Below are 15,097 nucleotides of genomic sequence, written 5' to 3'. Positions count from 1 at the left end.
CTTTAGTTATTGATAATAAAATTTTGGCAGTACAACCTATGCAACAAAGGCAAGTCTACAAATTCTGCTCAAATTAAAGCCCCTCAAAACTATAAATATATGACTAATTATCACAATGTATGAACTGTCTCTGGATGTTGCTTTCTGTGTACATAACAGGCTGCACATGGTATTGGAAATTGGATGCTGGCCTCATACTGCTGAGCAGGACATTTCATGTGGAGTTGTAATGAAAATGTTTCTGACTCCCAGTCACAGATCTAGGAAGTTTTAGAAGGCATTTGGAAACTTATTCTGGGGTTCCATGAATTCCCACTGGATGATATTACATCTATTTTCTGTATCTTTGGGGTTCTGAAAGGACGCTACACTATTATCTGGCACTCTTCACACCTCGCCAGCTGTCATTCTGCAACTGATTTTTAATTTTTGGTAAGTAAAAATGACTCTAAATATATGCAAAGGTACTTTTCGACTTGATAAAAGGCTTGACATCTAGTAAAACCCATTTTAAACAAATTATACTTCGATATGTAGATCCATGCTCTGGTTCAATTTGAGGTCCCTTGATTCTCTGGGTGGTACATCATAATCTTGTTGAAGGTGCTGTATTTCCATCAGCAGTTCATTTTGCTTTTCCACTTCATCAATAAAAGCTGTTTCAAACTTATTGATGGATTCATGTTGTTCTTCCTTTGTCCTTGCAACATAGCTTAGCACATACTTGCAGAGAAACATAAAACAAATTGGGAAATGAAACTTGTACCATGTTTAGATGAAGTTTTAAATCCCTGAGACTATGAGGCAGGATGGCATCTCTTGTTTATCTATGTTCCCTGGTTAAGTCAGGAATAAGGAAAGAGCCACTCTGTTCTCAATTTTCTCTTCTCAGCAACTTGGCAGGATAACTTCCAGGCCTCTCTCTAGTTCTGTATTTCTGACTTCCTCCTGCAATACACTTCATAGATGTCCCACAATCACCTCAGTTTCAATAGGCTTAAAATGTACATGATTCCTTTCCCTAGAAACCCATCTATGTCTATTATCCTCTCTTCGGTTAATTACATCATCAACCACCTAGGTTTCCCAGCTAGATACCTGAGATCATTTTCAACATCTTCTGCCTACCTTGACCGGGTAACAAAAATGGGTATGACATGTATCAAGATTTACTTGTCAAGTGTATTTAGATGTCTGGCTTTAAGGTGATAATAATTTGAATACCATATGCTGCATGGATCTCTTTAGTAAGTTCTGGATATTTGACTGCCAGGGTGGGTGGAAGAGTATCAGGGCCTGGAGGGCAATTTACCAAATAGGAAGGCCAGATACCAGTTCCCCACTTCCCCTAACTTCCATCATTCCTTAATCTCTTGTAATTCGGCCTCTTCCTTAACCACTCAACTGAAACCAGTCTGGCAGAGGTCACCAGTGAGCTCTATTATCAACAAACTGGGGGCATCTCTCCAGTCTGTATGCCGGCTGACACATCTGCCCTCTTGACCACTTCATCTTTGGCATACTCTTTCACTGACTTCAGTGATAGCACTTCTGCTTGGTTCTCTTCCGTCACTTTGACTTTTTCTGACCTTGAACCCATGAGCTGCTCTTTTCTGCTACTGTCTCTTCAAGACTTATCCCTTCTGAAGTGCTTATTGGATCTCCAATCTCTTATTCCTCTACTATGCTTTCTGGGTGACGTTACTCACAGATGTTGTGCAATGTATCACTTATATAAATCCCAAATCTTTATCTTTAGCCCTGACATTTCCCCTGACAAGCCTCAGACTCTCAACTGAATGCTTACTTGGTCTCTCTTCTTAAACATTCTGTCACAGGTATTTCTACCTCAAAACATCTCAAACTGAACACCTAATCTCTTCCCTTCTTTATTTGTTAATGGTAACACTGTCTACAAACCTGGCTAAGCCTGAATCTTGATTCTCGTTTTAAACTTCTCTCCCTTACCACGACCATCAATCACATGGACTGCTATCTCCAGCTGTCAGAGGTCTGTCCCCCCATCCCCGAGAACCCTTCCCAAGTAGTGCTGTCGCTTGGTACAGCTTCTCTGGACCCAGTGCAGCTGTTTCTGGCCACAAACTCATTTCTTCTTTGTCTATAGGGAAGTATCTGAAATAATAACCTGATCATGCCACTGCCAGCACCTTAAAATAACTATCCAATGGCTCTGCCTCATCTACAAAATGAACTCCAAGCTTTATCGCTTAAGTCTGTCTTCCACTAGTCTTATCTTCTCTAACTTTTTATCTGATATGTTATACAATCTAAACATACTTCTATAACAGTGCTTATTACCTGTTTATATGTCTGCTTCACTCACTATGAGGTTCTTGAGATGCTGTTCACATCTGTCTCCTAAATACCTGGACAGTGTCTAGGTCCACAGGCAAAGTTCAGGTTTTATTGAATACACAGGTCCTAGGTGCACTGAGTGTCTTGCACACACTGTTCTTAGACCCATGCAATCTTCAGTTTAATAGTAAATATGCTAAATAGCAAATATGCTAACTCTCAAAAAGTGAAAAAAGTAACAAGTCTATTGCTAAGCTGTGTCTGACTCTTTCCAACCCCATGGACTGCAGCACGACAGGCCAACCTTCAAGGTAGGACTTAAACACGTTAGTTTGTAACAGAAATTTACAGCAGTATTTACAGATATTACTTAAAAAGATGGTACCTGAAGTTTCATCACAACTCTGTGAAATTCCATGGAACACCTCTGGTTTGCAGTGAGGAGTTTCTGGATTTGTTTGGTTTGTGGATATGGAAGTGAGAGGTTTGCTTTTACTCTAATTGAAAGCTCTTTTTGGGTTTCAATTTCCGTCTTCAAGTCAAGAGACAATCTATTTAAACATTCATAGTGATTATCCATCTCTGAGTATCTCTTAAGAAGTTCCTAAAGAAAATTAGAATTTATTCAATGTACCAATTCATTTTAACAAGAAATAGTCCCAGCCCTGGAACAGCAACAAAAAGATTTACTTCTTCTTGTAGGAGGAAAATAAATTATGATCTTTGTGTTTAAAAAACAAAAGTAAACTTATTATTGATTTTGGATTATAAAAATTACTGTGGAAATTAAAAAAAATTAAATATAACAAAGAAAATCAGAAACAATCATTGTTATCATTTGATGCATTTTCTTTTGGTCTTTTGAACATCCACGATCTGAAGGAGCATTTGTTTATATAAAGTCTGAAGGGAAATTTGAGTGAATTCAATCTAGTATGTACTGTAGCTCAAGTCTGAATGCTGTTTTATATTTACAGTGGGCAGTATGCGTGAGCAGATACATGACCAAGAATCAAACTAATTATTTGTCTATTTGGTGGAGCTTCTTCACACATTTCTATTATTTGCCTAGAGTTCAAGTTTTCTAACCTTTTATCAGAGTTTGAGCATAGATTCCAGCTCTGCCACTCGCTGACTGGGGAAACACTGAGCCATTTCACTACTATAAAATGAGATTACAATAACTGCCCCAGAGTTTTCTAGGGGATCAAATATTAAATGATATCTGAATCTATGCAATCTATAAAATATATAGATATTATTTTAAAGGAAGTAAAAATTATATTTGTAAAAATGCTTCTATGCCCAAGTTTTATACTTTGTCAGACTTGATTTCAAATCCTGATTCTCCTGATTTATTAGCTATGTGAACTTGGGCAACCACTAAACTTCCTCTGAGTCTCAGTCTGTTTCTAAATGGAACAATGAAATCTATCCATGAGGTAAGTACAGTACCTGCATACGGAAGACAATGAGCCAGGGCCCATAAATACAAATGATGAGAGTCCAGGCAGGTGAACCCTTGGTCAGAGTTCAGGTGGAGGAACATCAAGTTGCTCCAGTCATGTAATAGATAATATGTTTAGTTTAGGGTGTTAAATTATGGAAGGGGCTGCTGACCACAATGAATTCTTTTTTTTTTTTTTTAAATAATTTAAGGAAAAGCTAGAGCTAGATAGATGTTCATTAATCTATGCATGTTGGAGGGGGGATGCTGCCTTTAGCCTTAGAATGAATCATATTATAGCATGGAGCAGCACTGTACGTCATTCATTTGTACTTTTAAAAAAGGCATTCTCAACGCTGATTTCTGTCGGGAACTGTGCTAAGTGATACAGCCATAAGCAACACAAACAGTTTTTAGGGACTGCGTTTTAACAGGGGTGACAATAATCCTGTTGGCTTTACCCTTAGTATGTATTCAGAACCCAAACACTTTCTCACCACTTCCACTGCTAACTCTTTGGGCTGAGCCACTTTCACCTTTGCCTGGATTACTGGAGTTAGTCTTTCAATTGTCCTCCTGCTTCCTCTCATTTTCAACCTAACAGAGCCATTTCTTTAAAATCTAAGTCAGATCATGTCTCTCAAGAGATCTCCATCTTAACCAGAGTAAGCCCACAGTCTGCTTAAAGCCCCACAGCCTGCCTCTTCCTCATTAACTCCAGACCTCACATCTAACTGGCTGTCCTCCTTCCTGAAGATCTTGGAACCCACCAAGCAAGCTTGTCTCAGAAGCTTTGTACCTGCTGTTCCCTCCGCTTATACTGCTCTTTCCCTGGATACAGGCCTGTGTGGCTTGGTCCTTTACCTCTTTCAGGTATTTGCTCAAATACCACCTTTTCAGGGAAGCCTTATGATCACAAACTCCTCTATTTTGTGTGTGTGTGGTGTATGCGTGTATCTATGTATACATATATATACTAGTGCTAGATTATAAAGTTTAGAAGAGTACTGAGCATTATCCATTCAATCCACGTTAGACCTCTGGAAGCGTACAAATATTCATTCGTAATTTGAACAGGAGAACACTTACTTTTATCCTAAAGCACTTTTCTCTCAGGCTTCCTATAAGGTGTTGGTTTCCATCACATAGTAACTTTTTTTCATATTTTACCTCTTTGTGGTTCTGTTGATCCTGCTTTGATATAAAGAAATCAGCAAGATGTTAGCTGTAACTATATTCACATATGTCTAATCATATACTTTGATTACATTTTTATATCTTTTCAATAACAGAATTAAACATAACACATCTAACTTAAAAGTAGTCTTAAAAATGCTCAGAAAATAAATAACAGTATCAGTAAGTCCTAAGTGGGTGACCTCAAGCCATTGGAAAAAGTGGCAAAACCACTTAATTTTGAAAGATAGGATCTGTTCCTTTACTACTTATAGTTGAAACTGGATTTTAGATATATTTCTGGTTCCTACTCTTCCAAATCTCTGCTTTAGAATCACTGCTACCAACTTGATATGCAAGCAAAACCAAGTATATTACTTATGGTGTTCTAAGTCCTGCTGATATATTCTTTGCAGAACCTTGGAACAGAAAATTCATACCCTGTTTATATTTTGTATTTCTGATTAAAAGTGTGAAATAAAATATTGTTCAATAAATATTTGTTGAATGAATTAAGTCTCTTTATAAATTTAGTTAGGGCCACTAAAGATGATTTCCAAGTGTCTGATATTTCTGAGATTACAAACGATATTACTTTCCACTTTATTTCTTTACTAGAAGATAATGATGAACATGAAAATGAAATATGAGAATAAAAAAGATTTTTTATAGATTTTATACAATTTCTTATTTGTCTGAATTTTATAGTGACTCAGGTTCTTTAACATATGTGAATATTTATAAATACATATTACAAGAATTTCCTCATTTATACTTGTCTTTTTTCCTTTAAAACTCACTAAGAAGAGCTTATGTTTAAAACTCTACCAAGCAGAAGCTTAGAAATGAGACATTTAATCTTTTATAAATCTAATCCTTCAGATATTTCTCCACTGAGAATAATGCGATTTCTTGGCTTAGAAATCCTTTAAAAGACTACAGTGAAGGAAATAGTCTGATTTAACATTTTTTGTTTGTTTAAAACCAGAGAATTAAAAAGTATTTTCTGAAAAACAAAAACACTAATTTGAAAAGATACATGTACCCCAATGTTCATAGCAGCACTATTTACAATAGCCGAGATGCTGAAGCAACCCAGGTATCCATCAACAGATGAATAGATGAGGGACACATACACAATGGAATACTACTCAGCCATAAAAAAGGAACTACTATTTGCCATTTGCAGAAAACAGGGATGAACTTGGAGGGTATTATGCCAAGTGAAATAAGCCTGATAAAGACAAATATTGTATGATATCACTTACATGTGGAATCTAAAAAATATAACTAATGAATGTAACAAAAAGAAAGCAAACTCACAAATATAGAGAACAAACTAGTGGCTACCAGAGAGGAGAGAGAAGGGGAAAGGGATAATACACGGCTAAGGGATTAAGAAGTACACACTATTATGTATAAAATTAGCTACCCAGAAATACTGTGCAGTATGGAGAATAGACAATATTTTACAGTAACTATAAACGGAGTATAATCTTTAAAAACTGTGGATCACTATACTGTGTATTACAACATATAATACTGTATATCTACTATACCTCTATTAAAAAAAGTTCTTAACAACAAAAGAAGTGGTATTTTCTGAATAATATTTTGGCTTCTTTTTAAAACTGCATTTTCTATTTGTGTGAAAACTATAATTAACTTTCCTTCATTATCCTTACTGTTGGTAGACATATATACACAACAAAATATTGTCACTCTTTCCAAAAAAACCTTGATTCTTATAGTTACTAGATAGGGAATGATTCTGAACTCACTCTAGCTATCAGGTCTCTTAATTTTTCTCTGCATTGGTCTCTTTCCATTTTGAGAGACTCTTTTATCTGCCTCAGCTCATCTCTTTCTTTAGCTACAATTCTTATTTCTTCAAGGCTTTCATAAAGTTTCTTAGTCAAATGCAAGTTATCCATTTCCACACTTTGCATAGATAAACTTTGGGCCTCAAACTGCTTCTTCAATTGTTTCATTTCATTCACTTTTTTATGAGTTTTACTGACATCATCTTTCATTTTAAGAAGTTGAAGCTCTTTTTTCTGAAGTTCTTGTATCTTGACATAATTATAAAACAAGTTAGAATACAAACAGAATTCCTTAAAGAAAGTAAAATCGTGTCTATTTATGGTATACATACATATACATCTATATTGACATATCTGTATCTATGTCCTTTCTCATTTCATAAATAATTTTGGACAGTTATTCCCCCAGAGTTAGGGGCTTCCCAGGTGGTGCTAGTGGTAAGGAATGTGCCTGCCAACGCAGAGACACAAGAGACAAGGGTTCAGTCCCTGTATCAGGAAGATCCCCTGGAGTAGGGAATGGCAACCCACTCCAGTATTCTTGCCTGGAGAATCCTGTGGACAGAGGAGCCTGGCAGGCTAGTCCATGGGGTCGCAAAAAGTTGGGACACGACTGAAGTGACTTAGCATGCACATGTTCCCCCAAAGGACAAAACAACACATACCTTTTTCTGTAATTCATCTTTTGATTTATTTAAATCCTTTTGAATATTTGAAATCTGAGATGTCTTTTCTGAAACTCTCTCTCTCAATTTATCAATAGTTTCTTGGTGTTCTTTCAAATGGATATGAGCAATTTTTAGTTGTTCTTGTGTTTCCAGTTCCTTTGTTATCAGAAGACATTGAGAAATATGAGATAAAGGCACATTACCTTTTCTTAACAATGAACTAGCTAAACCAAATCTTAAAAAATACATATTCATAGTTAGAAATAACCAACATGCCACTGCCAAATTAGAAAAGTTCAGAAGGACATAAAGTCTAAGTCCCTGACCCTAGCCTCACCCATCCCAGTCCTGTAACATGCTGAACTCTGAAACTTATTTTTCACGTTTCATACCATCTGGATATTTTTCTAAATCAGTATCATGTACAGTGTCCTATTCTTATGCTTGGTTTTCCACTATACAGACGAGCCCCACTTATCCAGTGCCTTATTGACAGACACTCTGGATTGTTTCTGATTTTGTTCATCACATATGGTGCTGCAGTGAATGCTGTTGTATTTCCGTCCACATATGTGAATATACTGGTAGGATAGATTTCTACAAGTGCAACTGCTGTAGCAAATGTATATGTTGATACATTTTTAAAATGCTATTGTCAAACTGCCTCCCTGAAAGGTTATAACATTTAAATTTTCATGAACAGCATCAATTATTTTCAACCTTCCTAGAGTAGAAACATTCATCTGGCAGGAAGGAGGAGGACAGCTCACCCTAGCTGTGGTTCCTTGAAGGTCTGCCTTCAGTAGGTCTCTCTCCAGTTTGAGAGTCTCTTCCACTCTCCTTAGGTTATCTCTTTCTTTCATTACAGATTTCATTTCTTCAAGGCTTTCGTGAAGCTTCTGAGCCAAATTTAAGTTCTCCATTTCTATTTTATTCATAGTTAAACTCTGGCACTTAAAGTCCTTCTTCAGTTGCTCAATGTCAGACATTTTTTTCTGGGTCTCACTAATTTCCTCCTTTAACTTAAAAAGCCGCTGTTCATTCGCTTTCAGTTCTTGGACCTTAAGATAATCATGTTAGGATTAATTAGATCGCTTTTTACGGAAGGATTAAGAATAGTTTCTAAACTGACTAAGACAATAGTTATCCCATTTTACTCATTAATGTGCTGTATAATTTCATACAGGATATAGTATCTTTTGTGATATAATATACATGACTACATATAATCTTACACGTATATAGCTCAGCTATACTTAACATATGCAGACAGCTATGTAACTAAAACTCAGATCAAAATATAGAACACTTACTTTACCTGTATGCTCTTCCTAGAATAAATCACTATTTTTACCTTTTTCAATCCCAGACCAGTTTATCTGCTTTTTAAAAAATTTTATTTTTTGTCTTTTAAACATTTTATATTGGAGTAAAACTGATTAACAATGTTCTGACAGTTTCAGGTGGACAGCAAAGGGACTCAGCCATACATATACATGTATCCATGCTCCCCGAAACTCCCCTCCCACCCAGGAACATTGAGCAGAGTTCCCTGTGCTGTACAATAAGAACTTGTTGGTTATCCATTTAAAATACAGCAGTGTGCACATGTCCATCCCAAACTCCCTAACTATCCTTTCCCCTCACTCTTCCCCTGTGGCAAACATAAGCTCGTTTGCCTACTTTTAAACTTATGCATCACAATGTAAATGTCGATTCTCCTGTTGATAGGCATATGGGTCACTTTCAGTTCTTTGCAATTATGATTGCAGCTGTTGTGAGCATTTCTGTATGTCTTTATGTGGAAGAATGCATTCTTTTTCCTTAGGTACATACCCAAGGAGAGAAAATTCTGGGCCACAAGCAGGTATATGGTTCAGGGTTAGTAAAAACTACCAAGCTGCTTTCTAAATGTGGTTGAAGTGTTTTATATCCCTCAAGGATTTTAGGCATTGCTTTTTATTCTAGGAATATATCGGGTATTTGAACATATAAGCCCCAGGACCCCCTCAATACCTTTTCTTGTAATTTAGCATTTGAATTTTCTAAATCCATTTGCATATTTGATATTTCTTCTGCCTTCTCAGAGACAGTCCCTCTGAGTTTATCAATAATTTCCTGGTGCTCCTTCAGATGCAAGTGAGCTATTCTTAGTTCTTCTTGTTTCTCCAGATCCTTAATTAATAGAAAAAAACAAAAAAAAACAGCTTAGTGTTAACTACTTTCTTTTTAATGAAAGTGATATTTTTTTAGTAAAAATGATAAATTTCTTATTTCTTCCTTCACATCTTTGAAGGTGTTAGAAAATTGTAGGTTTTCCCTTCCCCTGGCCTTACCTCCCCACAATGTACTCACATTTTTCAGAGGCAAACATGCTATACATGTGTTCTTCTACAACCTGCTTTTCCCCCTAAGGTTTACTTTGGGCTTTCATATTAGAACATTCAAATCTACTTCATTTTTTTAGGGGTTGCATGTATACTCTATGTGCACACTCAGTCGCTCAGCTGCATCCAACCCTTTGTGATCCCATGGACTGTAGCCCACCAGGTCTTTTGTCTATGGGATTTCCCAGGCAAGAATACTGGACTGGGTTGCTATGTCCTCCTCCAGGGGATCTTCCCAACCCAGGCATTGAACCTGCATCTCCAGCGTCTCCCGCATTGGCAGGGGGATTCTTTTACCACTGTGCCACCTGGACATGTGATCAGTCATGGCCCACTCTCTGTGACCCCATGAACCATAGCCCACCAGGCTCCTCTGTCCATGGGATTTTCCAGGCCAGAGTACTGGAGTGGGTTGCCATTTCCTTCTCCACACCTGGGACATATTGCTTATATTTACCCGGTTTCCTTGTGATGCACATTTAGGTTATTTCCTATCTTTTTTTAAATCACAAATTGCTGTAACGAACAACTTTATGGTATGTATGTTTATATGTATGTGTTATGAATACACATGCACACAAACACACATATTTATTTTTTCTTTATCCTAACAAATGAGCAACTGTACATGTAGAGTAAAGCCCATAAAGAAAATGCTGGTTACAGAATTTAAAATTTTCAAAAGTAATACCAAATTACCTGCCTAAAAGGTTGTATCCTGTTAACTCTCACCAAAAGCACCACTCATTTCAAAGAAGGATTCACTGATGTAAGGAAAACATCACATTAACTTGCTGGCAAGAGGAATGAGTATAACCTACTTTAGCTTTTGCTTCTCTGAGGCTTTCCCTGAGTTGATCTCGCTCCATTTTGAGGGTTCCCTCCATTCTTCTTAGGTCATCTCTTTCCTTAGTAACAGATTTTATTTCTTCAACATTTTCATGGAGTTTCTGAGTCAACCTTAACTTCTCTGTTTCTATGCTTTCCAGGATGGAATTCTGAGTCTCTAATTGCTTCTTCAGTTGCTCTGTTTGATACATATTTTCCCTGAGATCATTTTTCACCCTAAGAAGTTGATGTTCTTTCTCCTGAAGTTCTTGGACCTTGAGATAATCAAACAGTAAGTTAGGATATAGACAGATACAGAGAGAAAGCTAAAAAATAGTTTCTAAGTTGAATAGGAAAATCTCTACTTATCTTCAGCATTTGGCAAACTCATGCCCTGTTTCATAACACAAAAGACCTGATTCAAACTCTCAATTACTTAGATATTATAGGAAATACCTGTGCTTTTAAGGCAGTATTTGTGTTTTCTAAATTCATTTGGATATTTGATATTTCATCTATCTTCCCTGAAACAATTCCTCTGAGTTTATCGATAGTTTCTTGGTGCTCTTTCAGATTCATCTGGGCAGTTCTTAGCTCCTCTTGTCTTTCCAGGTCCTTTATTATTAGAGAAAGAAAAATAATACATTCAGAATAATACAATTCAACAATATGTAGGAAAGGCATAGGGTAAGAAGTAAAAAATTCCCCTCCTTCCTTGGGCCTCTCAGTTCTCATCCTCTAAAAGTAACTTCTGGATGTCAATATATTCTAGATACTCTTACTCCTTTTTCCCATCAGAAACTTTTTAATTAGCTCTATCTCATTGTTTACCTATGGGTTGGTATTCCATGGTCTGAATGTGCTGTATTTTTGTTCAACCAGTCTAATGGACAGTGAGGATTTTTCCTATTGGTGAGGGGGGTTGCTTTATTTTGTTATTGCAACTTGCTGCAATGAATATCTGTCTATAAACATCTTTGCACAATTATGCTAACATGTGCAGATAAACAGCAATAATTGGATTTTGGGGGTTATTGCAAACAACAGTCTGTATAGTCAAAGCTATGTTTTTTCCAGTAGTCATGTATGGATATGATTTGGACTATAAAGGCTGAGCACGGAAGAATTGATGCTTTTGAACTGTGGTGTTAGAGAAGACTCTTGAGAGTCCCTCAGACAGCCAGGAGATCAAGACTAGTCAATCCTAAAGGAAATCAACCCTGAATACTCATTGGAAGGACTGATGCTGAAGATGAAGCTCCAATACTTTGGCCATGTGATTTGAAGAGCCAACTCACTGGAAAAGACCCTGATGCTGGGAAAGATAGAAGGCAGAAGGGAATGATAGAGGACAAGATGGTAGGATGGCATTACCAACTCAATGGACATGAGTTTGAACAAGCTCCAGGAGATGGTGAAGGATAGGGAAGCCTGGCGTGCTGCAGTCCATGGGGTCGCAAGGAGTCGGAATGAACCACCACCACCACCATATATCCATACCTCCAGTTTTCCCCAAGGGTTGGACCACTTTTACATCTCTACCAACTCTATCAATCACAGTTCTTTTAGGACACGATTTCACATCTATAAGTTGGGTGAAAGATGGTAACTTACTCTACTTGTTGTTTCTCTTAGGTTTTCCTTGAGCTGGTCTATTTCTACTTTGAGAGTCTCCTCCATATTCCTAAGGTCATCTCTTTCTTTTGTAACAGATCTTATTTCTGCAATATTTTCATTGAGTCTCTGAGTTAACTTGATGTTCTCCCATTCTGTATTTTCTAGAGTTGACTTTTGGGCCTCAAGTTGCTTCTTCAAGTTTTCCATTTCACATATTTTTTCCCAAGTCTCACTGACATCTTTCATCTCAAGAAGTTGATGCTCTTCTTCCTGAAGTTCTTGAATCTGAGAAAATTATAAAGCAAGTTAGGACATAGGCAGAATTTATTAGGAAAAAGAACTATTTCTAAAAATGGCAATCATCTTCATATTTTAGTTTAACGTACGTATTATTTTCTTCCTTAAGGGATATGAAGAACACAATAATCGGATGTCATTTTCCAAACGACACAAGACCTACATTTGCCTGTCAGTATCTGAATTCCCTAAGACTCTCTGGATATTTGTGCCTTGATCTGTCTTCTCTGAACTATTCCATGCATTAATGGTTTCTTGGTACTTCTTCAGAAGAATGTCAGTAGCTTTTAGTTCTGCTTTGATTTTCTGTTCCTTTATGATTAGGGGAAAATGAATCTTAATAGTGAAAATTATCATTATCACCTTAACACTACTTTTATAACCAAAAAACATCACAAGAGGGAAACTTACATCAGCTACAATTTCCTTAGTGTTTTCTTTGAGTTGGTCTGTTTCCTTTTGAAGGGCCTCCTGCACCCTTTCCAGTTCATCTTCTTCCTTAACGATGGTTTTTAATTCTTCTTGACTTGCCTGAAGTTTTTCGGTCAACTCAAGCCTCTCGCTTTCTTTTCTTTGCAGTGATGAGTCTTTGGCTTTGAGATGTTCCTTTAATTGTTCCAGTTCACTCATTTTTTCCTGAGTCTCACTGATTTCTTTGATGGTAATAAACTGTTTCTCATGAAGCTCTTGTGTCTAAAAAAGAAAAAGCCAAAAATATACTTGCACGGAAACACACATAAAAACATATGCTTATATATGTATATATATTTTTTGAAGGAAAAAAAATTTAGTATGCTTTCTAAAACAATTTAGTGAGTAAACAGTAGTCTTTGTAATCTAGTTAGCTACCTCCCTTAAATTGGTTCCCCCTGCTCCTTTACTCCCATTTTACCTTTTTCTGTAATTCATCATTTGCTGTTTCTAATTCCTGTTGAATGTGTGATATTTCAGTTTCTCTCTCTGATAGATCCACTCTCAGTTTACCAATAATTTCCTCTTGTTCTTTTAGGTGACAATGAGCAACTTGAAGTTTCTCTTCAGTTTCTAGTTGCTTTATTATTAAAGGAAATTGCAAGAAAATTTGAAAACATTATAATCATTACATGGTAACTAATACCTTTTCCCCAAAGGTTTAGTTTTTACCAAGATATTTGCTTACAGAATATTAACACACACACACACACAAAAAAGAATGACACCTACTTTAGCTGCCATTTCTCTTAGGTTTTCTTGGAGTTGGTTCTTCTCAGATTGAAGAAATTCTTGTAGCCTCTCAAGGTCAGCTCTCTCCTTAGCTACAGATTTCACTTCATCAAGACTTTCTTGAAGTTTTTCAGACAATTCGAGCTTTTCCATTTCTAGCTTTAGTAGTGATGAGTCTTTGAATGGCTCCTTCAATTGCTCCATCTCATTCATTATTTTCTTAGCTTCACTGTCCTTTTCTTTCATATTGAAGGACTGTTCTTGTTTGTCTTGAGATGCTTGGATCTAAAGAGAATCATAAAATGATACAGTTGATACCCAGAGATACTTTATTTTTGGGGAAAAGAAACAAGGATGCTTTCTAAATCAATTAAATCAAGAATTTAATGGCTCGTTTCCAGAACAAATTTCCTCTCACCCACTCTTCCATTATTCAGATATTTAACACATTTATTGAGTATTCACTGTGTTGTCAGTATCCTATAATATTAGAAGTTGGAGATGAAATGGTAAATGAGACTTTACATGATTGGCCTTTTTGAGACTTACACATTTTAGAAGGAAAATACATATTATACCAAATCTTAACCAAACAGAGGTAGTGGGTTATTTCAGGGTACCAGTGGCAAACCTAATCTATTCTGAGTGATTAGGAAGGGCTTCCTGGGCATGGAAAGCTTCAGCTGAGATCTAAAGGCTGAGAGCACTTGTTAGGCAAAGAGGAGTATGGAAAGACTACAGGAACGAAGACCAGGCCATCCAAAAGCTGTGAGATGGGGAAGAGCAACAGACTAGAGTTGCCTGAGCACAATGAACAGGAGGAAGAGTAGATGAAACAGGGGTAGAAACCAGCAAGGTCTGGGATCCAGGGTCATGGGAAATACAGACTAGTGTCTGTATTTAATGTCTGAAATAGTGTCTGTATTTCAAGAGCAATAATAAGCTATTAAAAAGTTTTAAGGAGAAAAGATCACCTTGGCACAGAATGGGGAATGAATTACAGAAGTATGAAATGAATGTAGAGACCAGTTAGGAGGCTATTGCAGGAAAGCCAGAGAGAAATAATCCTGGTTTGGATTAGGGTATTGGTAAAGTGTACTTTGGATGTAAACTGGAGAAGAAAATTATGACAGAATATGGAGAAGAGTGGGAGGATTTCACACATAGGCACATACTTTCAAATCAACAAGGTTTTGATTCTTGAATTATAGAGGGAGTGGGGAGGAAGGGATAGTAGTAGGGTTGATTCTCAGGTTTCTGACTGGATCAGTGAGGGAAATGGTAATGCCTTATGGGATACTGGAGAAATAAGTTTAAACACAGGAAGAAAACAGT

At 36.8% G+C, this 15,097-nt stretch overlaps 1 protein-coding gene across 4 annotated transcripts in view; it reads right to left on the bottom strand.

Moving 5' to 3' along the window:
* CENPE (centromere protein E) overlaps positions 1-15,097 on the bottom strand; it is a 78,762-nt gene that overhangs the window by 21,912 nt on the left and 41,753 nt on the right. For 3 of the 4 annotated variants that reach the window (XM_043871246.1, XM_043871248.1, XM_043871249.1), the window contains 12 exons: positions 13,763-14,047; positions 13,452-13,610; positions 12,971-13,252; positions 12,260-12,547; positions 11,102-11,260; positions 10,639-10,920; positions 9,447-9,605; positions 8,201-8,491; positions 7,428-7,586; positions 4,853-4,957; positions 2,702-2,920; positions 526-723 (listed from right to left, as the gene is read on the bottom strand). In XM_043871246.1, coding sequence (XP_043727181.1) covers positions 526-723; positions 2,702-2,920; positions 4,853-4,957; positions 7,428-7,586; positions 8,201-8,491; positions 9,447-9,605; positions 10,639-10,920; positions 11,102-11,260; positions 12,260-12,547; positions 12,971-13,252; positions 13,452-13,610; positions 13,763-14,047 — 2,586 coding nt within the window. The remainder of the gene's footprint in view (positions 1-525; positions 724-2,701; positions 2,921-4,852; positions 4,958-7,427; positions 7,587-8,200; positions 8,492-9,446; positions 9,606-10,638; positions 10,921-11,101; positions 11,261-12,259; positions 12,548-12,970; positions 13,253-13,451; positions 13,611-13,762; positions 14,048-15,097) is intronic. The other variant, XM_043871247.1, reaches the window with a different exon arrangement.

This window comes from Cervus elaphus, chromosome 17, assembly GCF_910594005.1.
Source record: "Cervus elaphus chromosome 17, mCerEla1.1, whole genome shotgun sequence".
In the NCBI taxonomy this organism is placed as follows: Eukaryota; Metazoa; Chordata; class Mammalia; order Artiodactyla; family Cervidae; genus Cervus; species Cervus elaphus.
Note: the sequence above shows the minus strand (reverse complement) of the source record. Positions and strands in the feature narration are given on the sequence as shown.